This window comes from Chiloscyllium plagiosum, chromosome 18 (assembly GCF_004010195.1).
Source record: "Chiloscyllium plagiosum isolate BGI_BamShark_2017 chromosome 18, ASM401019v2, whole genome shotgun sequence".
Lineage (NCBI taxonomy): Eukaryota > Metazoa > Chordata > Chondrichthyes > Orectolobiformes > Hemiscylliidae > Chiloscyllium > Chiloscyllium plagiosum.
In genome coordinates, this window is record NC_057727.1 from 897,555 (window position 1) to 906,781 (window position 9,227).

At 47.8% G+C, this 9,227-nt stretch overlaps 1 protein-coding gene across 1 annotated transcript in view; it reads right to left on the reverse strand.

The window, feature by feature from the left end:
- LOC122559231 (laminin subunit beta-2-like) overlaps nt 1-9,227 on the reverse strand; it is a 166,522-nt gene that overhangs the window by 9,624 nt on the left and 147,671 nt on the right. The window contains exons 25-26 of the mRNA XM_043708611.1: nt 4,193-4,422; nt 2,627-2,768 (exon numbers count right to left, since the gene is read on the reverse strand). Coding sequence (XP_043564546.1) covers nt 2,627-2,768; nt 4,193-4,422 — 372 coding nt within the window. The remainder of the gene's footprint in view (nt 1-2,626; nt 2,769-4,192; nt 4,423-9,227) is intronic.

Below are 9,227 nucleotides of genomic sequence, written 5' to 3' on the forward strand. Positions count from 1 at the left end.
ACAGCAGGGTTGGAGGAGGGAGGGAAAGAAACTGGGGGAGTGGGAGGCGGAGAGAATGGGAGAGAGAGAGAAGGGGAAGAGAGAAGGAGAGAAAGGGAGAAAGAGTGGGGCGAGAAGGAGGGAGAGCGAGAGAGAGACAGAAACAGGTTAGAGAGAGAATTCTGGAGTTTCGGGCCCGGGCAGCACATGGAGATGGGCGAAAAGTAACATGGTGTGCGTTCAGACACAAGCTGCAGAATATACAATAAGCTGAGGTTTACAGTGAGTTAGATATGAGCCAGCAGCTCAATGTGGAGCTAATGAAGGTGGAAGTAACAAAGGTTCCCATGATTGTTTCTACAGTAGATGAACTAAGGCAGGGGTTAGGGAGTGGAGAAGGTGGAATTGGAATTCATCAGCGTCGGTGATGGATAGAAGATGGATGTTCAGCTCAAGGTCAAATCGGATGCTGAAATGTCAACCTGTCTGCTTCTACCTCAGAGAGTAGCTCTGCAGAGGAATTGGACCAGCAGGAATAGAGTTTGTGCTGGGGAGTGTGGCTTCAGGCTGCATTGCAGTGATCGCAGTAAACTTGTGCTTTGTGACCCTAAGCCTGACTGAAACATCAAGATGCAACAACGTCCTTGAGCTTTATTTCACCCTGACCAGGAAATTGATGAGGAAATGGACTGTAGGGGACCCTGGAGGATACTGATCACAGAATGATCACACTCAATATCACCCTGAGGCAAGTTGCCAGGTCCAACATATTAAAAATAAATGAAGGGATAACTAAACCACATTGTGGAGCCCATTTGATAATAATTCCAAAGCAAGGACACAGATATTCTAACATTGAACCTGCCTTTACCCTGCACACAGCAAAAAAATCCAGTCACATTTATCATCCCTGTTCATGTCTCCCTCACATCCCTTTGCCCTTCACTCTCCTGTTCAGACCAATCCTCAGGGTCAACACTGTTCCTTCCAGAGCTATGACCCTCTGAGTGTGTATGGAATTATAAAATTTGGCAACGTCAAAGTTTCCAGTGGGAAATCCTCCAACTCCTCATTGTACCATTTGGTTTCCCTTTTGTCTGTTCCTGGGGGGGGGCCGGGGGACTGATGTTTTTTGCCTGGCTGTTGTTACCCTGTTCGGGAGCAATGATGCAACTATTGGGCTACATCAAAGGGAAGATGAGGGGCAATTATGATTAAAAAGAACAGAAAATTGTGAAAATTAAGATGCATGGGATCCACAGTGACTTGGCTGCATGGATTCAGAACTGGCTTGCCCGTAGAAGGCAGAGGGTAGGGGTGGAAAGGGGTTTTTCAGACTGGAGGTCTGTGACTAACGGCGTTCCATAGGGATCTGCACTGGGACTTCTGCTGTTTGTGATAAATATCAATGACTTCAGATGAAAATGTGGTTGGGTGGGTTTGTAAGTTTGCAGATGAGACAAAAATTGGTGGAGTTGTGGAAAGAGTAGAAGATTGTCAAAGGATACAGTGGGATATACATCAGTTGTAGATATGGGCAGAGAAATGGCAGATGGAGTGTAATCTGTGTGAGGTGCTGCACTTTGGGAGATTAAATGTTAAGGAAAAGTATACAGTTAATGGCAGGACTCTGAACAGCATTGATGTACAGAGGAATCTTGGGGTTCAAGTCCATAGCTCCCTGAAAGTGGCTACACATGCAGATAGGGTGGGAAAGAAGGTGTATGGCATGCTTACCTTTATTGATCAGGGAACTGAGTACAAGAGTCAGGATGTCATGTTGCAGCTTTATAAGACATTGGTTAGGCCACACTTAGAATATTTCATTCAGTCCTGGTCACCACATTCCAGGAAGGATGTGCAGGCTTTGGAGAGGGTGCAGAAGAGGTTTACCAGGATTACAGGGTATGAGCTATAAGGAGAGGCTGGAAAAACTCAGGCTGTTTTCTCTGGAGCAGTGCAGGCTGAGGAGAGACTTGGAAGACGTTTATAAAATTATGAGATGCACAGATAGGGTTGGGGATCAGAATCTTTTTCCCCAAGGTTGAAATATCTAGTACAAAGGGAGATGTATTTAAAGGGAGAGGGGGAAAGTTCAAAGGAGATGTGAGGGGCAGGTTCTTTTACACAGAGAGCTGTAGGAGTCTGAAATGTGCTGCCAGGGAGTGCTGGTAGAGGCAGATACGATATGATTTTTAAGGGACTTTTAGATAATTACATGAATATGCAAGGAATGGAGGGATATGGACCAAGGGATTAGTTTCATTTGGCATCATGTTCGGCACAACATCATGGGCCAAGGGGCCCGTTCCTGTTCTATGTTCTAAAACCCACAGTGTGTATACACAGAACGGTGATGTTTCAGGTTGATCACTTTTCTTCAGACCTCAGTCAATCTCAGTGCTGTCAGGGCTGGAGCCATATATGGATCCAGATTGGTCAAGGCATCAAGTGGACAAGGACATCGGTGAAGTGGTGGGTTTCAACAACAATCAAAGTACCTCACCTTTACAGAGTTGAGCTTTTAATTTCCAGGCTAATTTTAAACTGAAACTACATCCTAAGCACCTTGTTGCCTGTTTTATGAGTTCAATGACAGAACAACAATTCCTGTTGCACGGCAATCCACTGGCACCGAGAAACTTACCTTCCTGATGGAATCCTCAGCATCAGAAGTGTTATTCCTGGCCTTTTGCAGTGATTCCTCAGCTAACACCAGCTTGGAGTTTGCATCTTCCACACTGAGTTTTACCTCAGTCACATCACCATTTACCTCTGCAGCTCGATTCCTGGAAAACACAAGAAAAATCAAAATAGACAGAAATGAGTGGGCGAGATGAGGAGCCTGTGACAGGCCCCTGTGACCTTGATGTGAATATCCACTGCTGACAGAGGTAGGGCAGGTAGATAAGATGATTAAGAAAGCATATGGGATAGTTTTCTCCTTATTCATTGCGGCACAGAATCCAAGAGCAGGGTGGTGATGTTGGAGCTGTACAGGACTCTGGTCGGGTCACAGCTGGAGTACTGTGTGCAGTTCTTGTCTCTGCACTATAGGAAGGATGGGATTGCTCTAGAGGGGGTGCAGAGGAGATTGTCCAGGATGTTGCTCACTGGATACACTGGGGCTGATGAGAGGGTTGTTGTTTGAAGTCTACAACTTTATGAGGGACATTGATAGTAGGGAGGAAGGGGTGTGTGTGTATCCGTGTGCACGTGAATTGTGCACGTGAAGTGTGTGTGTATCCGTGTGCACGTGAATTGTGCACGTGAAGTGTGTGTGTGTGTATCCGTGTGCACGTGAAGTGTGTGTGTGTGTGTGTACGTGAAGTGTGTGTGTGTGTATGTGAAGTATGTGTGTGTGTGTGCACGTGAAGTGTGTGTGTGCCCGCATGGTAGGGGCAGTGACCAGGGGGATACATTTACAATAAGACTTAGAAGCGTAAGAGTGCAGTTGAGGAGACAGTTCGTACCCAGAGGTTGGTGGGAACTTGGAACTCACTGTCTGAAAAAGTGACTAAGTCAGATCCTCTGGTAACAGTTAAGCAGCATTTAGATATTCACTTGCATTTCCACCGCCAGCACAATGGGCCAAATGGGATGAGTGTAAAGTCAGAATTTTGTTGACTGGTGCAGACATGATGGCCTAAGTGCGGTCCTTCAGTACTGTAAAGGATTGAGACTAGACAGGGTCGGAAAACTCAGAGAGAAACCCAGAGTCAAACACAAACATACACAAACCATGGCGGGCTGAGGATAGGCGAGGGAGAACAAGCAGGAAAGGGAATGGTGTAACTGGGCTTTAAAGAACAAAAAGGAAGATGTATTGTGGAAATAATGTGGATATTACTGTCAAGCTGCGACATTACTGACAAGCTGTTCAACACGAGAGGCATTGCTGCCCTCCTATTTCTTTCCTTGGCCCAATTATACTGTACAGACACCCGGGGATGATCTCCTTTACAATGACCTTTGCTTGCACTTCCTTGCTCACTCCCTCTTCTCCTCCCTGTGGCTTCACCCCTTCTATCACTTATGTGTTTCCCTCTTTGCATCCCTTACTTCTAATCCCTTTCTTTCCCTCTCTCCCCTCTTTCTCCCCATCCCTCAGTATCTCTCCATTCTGCCCCTCAGTTGTATTCCACTCCCCATCGTACTAGTCCCCTCACCCTCCGTTCCCTCTCCCCACCCCAAACACTGCACCAACACTCACTTCACTTTCTCAGCCCGTTGCAGCAGTTGCTGAGCGAGCTGTAGATTTCGCGATGTGTCGTTGAGGATTGTGTCGACGTTCTTGATGTTTGCCATGGTGTCTTTAATGTCCTGCAGGATCCTGCGAATGTCCAGCAAGCTGACAGGGAACGAGATGTTCAGGACCATGTTGGCCAACAGCTCAATGCTTTCTGGGTCTGCGCCTTCCTCTGGGAAACAAGCAACATTCAGTCAGGGAGAATGTTTGACACAGCTCCCCACAGCATTACTAATCGCAACCAGTGGGTGGGATGAGCCCTGGGATGGAGGGATTATCTTATCAGCAAAGGTTCCACAGACTCACTCTACTCACACAACTCTACTCACTGGAGTTTCGAAGAATGAGAGGTGATCTCATTGAAACATATCACATTCTTAAGGTGCTTGACAGGGCCAATGTTGAGGGGATGTTTGCCCTCTTGGGAAAGTCTATGACCAGAGGGCATAGTCTCAGAATAAATTTAAGACAGAGATGAGGAGGAATTTCTTCCCTCAGAGGACTGAGAGTCATTGGAACATTTTGACACAGAGAGCAGTGGGGCAGATCCCTTCTGTATATTCAAGGATGAGATCGATAGATTCTTGATCACTCGGGGAATCAAGGGTTACAGGGAAGGGGCAGGAAATGTGGAGTTGAAATGCCCATCTGTCATGATTAAATGGTGGAGTGGACTCGATGGGCCGAATGGCCTTACCTCCACTCCTATACCATATGGTCTTATGGAAAGTGGGTGTGAGAAATGTCAGATTAGCTGTGATCTTATTGAATGGTGGAGCAGGCTCGAAGGGCTGAATGGCCTACTATTCCTATTTCTGATGGTTTTATGGGTCTGTCTCATTCGGCTCTTTGGAGAGACGATCTCCAGAGGAGGAGAGGTCAGTGACTCGGCTGGGTGTTCAGTGCTCGTGTCATGGTGTAGGAGCAGTTGGCAGGATGTGTCAGAGAGCTGGTGTTCTGCCTTTTCTGGATGAAATCTCTTATCTGCACAACAAACCCATCTTCAGCTGAAGTTAGTCACTGTTGCTGAAGGAAGGCCATCTCTCTGTTGCTGACCATTCCTTGTCAATGTTCTTGGGAACACCAACACAGGTGGGAGTGCACGTTGTGAGGATGACACAGAGTCTGCAGAGGGATATAAACAGGGTAAGTGAGTTGGCAAGAACTTGACAGACGGGACGTAATGTGGGGAAATGCTAACTTGTGCATTTCGGTGGAAGAATAGAGGAGCTAACTATCATTTAATTGGCAAAAGACTTTACAAAGACTTGCAGCACAGAGGGATTTGGGAATCCTTGCCCATGAATCACAAAAAAAATAAAAATCCCATCCCAAGTTCAGCAGGTAATAGAGAAGGCAAATTGAATGTTGGCCTTTATTTCAAAGGGAATGGAATTAGGGAGGTTTTGCTAAAACTATATATGGCACAAGTCAGATCACAGCAGGAATACTGTGAACTCCTATGTAAGAGACGATAGACTGGTAGTAGAGCTAGGCAAAAGTGAGGACTCAGATGCTAGAAACCAGAGTTTAGATTAGAGTGGTGCTGGAAAAGCACAGCAGGTCAGGCAGCATCATTGGTAGTGGAGCTAGCCCAGGGAAGGTTCTTAGATACATCGCAGGAGCGGGAGGAGGCCATGTTGCTCTTTGAACCTGCTCTGTCTGGTCAATCTGATCCTGACCAATCAGTTATCTCAGTGCCATAATCCTGCTTTCTCCCCATATCACTGGATGCCTTTGCTATCCATCAATTATCAATGTCTTTATTGAATATATTCAATGACTAAAACTCCACAGCCTCCTGTGGTCGAGAATCCCACAGGTTCACCACCCTCTGACTGAAGAAATGTTTCCTCTTTACCCCGTATCCTGAGACTGTGTCCCCTGGTTCTGGACGCCCTCACCCAGAGGAAACCTCCTCCCTGCAGCTGCTCTGTGCAGTCCAACTCGAACTTGATGAGTTTCTATCAGATCTCCTCTCATCCTTTAAACTTTCCTGAATGTAGGCCCAGGTGAACCAATTTCTCCTCATACACCAATCCTGCCATCCCCAGTATTAGCCCAAGATGGCGACAGGGTAGGGCTCCTGAGCCAAACCTCCTCTGCTCCATCCACTTCATTTCTTCTTTTTTTCTCGTTTCATGGTTTTCTTTCCTTTCTACTTACCTCCCGCCCTAGGACGGCTTCAGTGGCAGTGAGCTGGGCCAGCATGGACTCCCAGGCTCGAGGTGAGGGGGCAGTGCGGGGACTCCCAGTCTCGAGGTGAGGGGGCAGTGCGGGGGACTCCCGGTCTCGAGGTGAGGGGGCAGTGTGGGGACTCCCGGTCTCGAGGTGAGGGGCAATGCAGGGGACTCCTGGTCTCGATGTGACAGGCAGTGCGGGGACTCCTGGTCTCGAGGTGAGGGGCAGTGCAGGGGACTCCCGGTCTCGAGGTGAGGAGCAGTGAGGGCAATCCCGGTCTCAAGATGAGGGGCAGTGCGGGAACTCCCAGTCTCGAGGTGAGGGGCAGTGCGGGGACTCCCAGTCTTGAGGTGCGGGGCAATGCGGGGACTCCCGGCCTCAAGGTGAGGGGCAGCGCTGGGACTCCTGGCGTCAAGGTGAGGGGTAGTGCTGGGACTCCTGGGATTGAGGTGAGTGGCAGTGAGGGGACTCCCAGGATCGAGGTGAGCGACAGTGAGGGGACTCCCAGTCTTGAGTTGATGGGCAGTGTGGGGACTCCTGGTCTCGAGGTGAGCGGCAGTGCGGGTCGGTCTGTTCCATCTGGTTTCTTCTTGTTTCTCTTTCTCTGCTTTAGAAGAACTGTAATGCTGAACTTTTAACTTTATTTCTTAATTTTTTTCTAATTTATACCTAAAGATTTGGTCCTGGGTATCTTTCTACCTGAGATGGTGCAGGAAATGGTGACTTTGTGCACTTTTCACTGTGCTCCTGTACTTGAGTACACGTGACAATAAAACATAATTCTAATTCTAGTGTGCAACTGTGGCACTCCCCCTCTATGGGAAGTTTATCCCTTCTTAGATAAGGAGACCAAAACTGCACACAGTGTTCCAGAGGAGCTCTGACTAAGACTTTGTATAACTGCAGTAAGATATCCCTCCTTCTGAACTGAAATCCTCTCGCAATGAAGGTCAATATATGCTTAGGACCAGACCGGTCAGGAGAGTCGAGAGTGTGGTGCTGGAAAAGCACAGCAGGTCAGGCAGCATCCGAGGAGCAGGAGAATTGATGTCTCGGGAAAAAGTCCTTTGTCAGGAATAATGAAGGGCTTTTGCCCGAAACATCGACTCTCCTGCTCCTCGGATGCTGCCTGACCTGCTGCACTTTTCCAGCACCCTACTCTCAAATCTAATCTCCAGCATCTGCAGTCCTGACTTTTGTTCAGGAGAGATGTTAGGAAACATTTCACACACACAAAGGGTGGGAGCGGTTTAGAATCTCATCCACAAACAGCAGGGGATGCTGAATCAGGTGTTAGCTTTAAATCCGAGATAGATACATTTTGTTAAGTAAAGGGATATGGGCCAAAGGCAGGTATATGGAGTTAGGCCTCAGACCAGCCATGATTCATTAAATGTTGGAACAGGCTTGAGGGGCTGAATGGCCAACTGCTATTCCTGTGTGCCTGCCTGTCTACATTCACTGTCCAAAGACACACAGGTCCCTTTGTACATCCACACTTCCCAAGATATTCCTGCTTAACTAATACTTGGTCTTGTAGTTGTTTTAGACTGAAGGGCGGCACGGTGGCACAGTGGTTAGCACTGCTGCCTCAGAGTGCCAGGGACCCGGGTTCAATTCCCACCTCAGGCGATTGACTGTGTGGAGTTTGCACATTCTCTCCCCGTGTCTGCGTGGGTTTCCTCCCGGGTGCTCCCACAATCCAAAAAAGTGCAGGTTAGGTGGATTGGTCATGCTAAATTGCCCATAGTGTTAGGTGAAGGGGTAAAGGTAGGGGAATGGGTCTGGGTGGGTTGCGCTTCGGCGGGTCGGTGTGGACTTGTTGGGCTGAAGGGTCTGTTTCCACACGGTAAGTAATTTATGTATATGTCACGTTGTGCTGTATTCTGCCATGTGTTTGCCCACTCCCCCAACTTGTCTCAATCACCCTGAAGCCTCTTTGCGTCCTCCTCACAATCCAATCCAGCTCTGTGTTGTCAGCAAACTTGAAAATATTGAGTTTGGTTCCATCATCCAGGTCATTGATAAATTTTATGAATAGCTGGGGCCCCAGCACTCACCCTTATGGTACACCCACAGTCACTGCCTGCAGCCTGGAAAAATATCCATTTACTCTCACTCTCTGCTTCCTGTCTGATAACCAACCCCTCCTGGTATATTACCCCCAATCCCATCATTCAGGACCTGTTTTTGAAATCTTTTAAATCCAAATACTCCACATCCATTGTTTCTCCATTATCTATTCTATTAGTTACATTCTCAAAAACCTCGTTAAGCATCAGCTCCCATTCATAAAGCTACGCTTGATTTGTCTAATTATACTAAGGCTTTCTCAGTATTTTCCCCGTGTGGGAGAGTCTAGGACCAGAGGGGCATCATCTCAGAGTAAGGGGTCACCCATTGAAGATAGAGATGGAGAGGAATTTCTTCCCTTAGAGGGGAGTGAATCTGTGGAATTCTTTCCCACAGAGGGCTGTTGGGGCTGGGTCATTCAGGATACTCAAAGCTGAGACAGACAGATTTTTAATAAGGAAGGGGATCGAGGGTTAAGGGGGAGAGACAGGAAGGTGGGGTTGAGGATGATCAGATCAGCCACGATCTCACTGATTTGTATCTCAAACCCCATGGGCTGAATGGCCTACTTTGGCTGTTTTGTTTTATGGGGTTTTTGTATCGAACCCCGTGCTGTCCCTGTCCTGGGGAGTGTTTGATGGGGGACAGTGTATAGGGGGGTTTACTCTGTATCTAACCCTGTGCTGTCCCTGTCCTGGGAGTGTTTGATGGCGGACAGTGTAGAGGGGGGTTTACTCTGTATCTA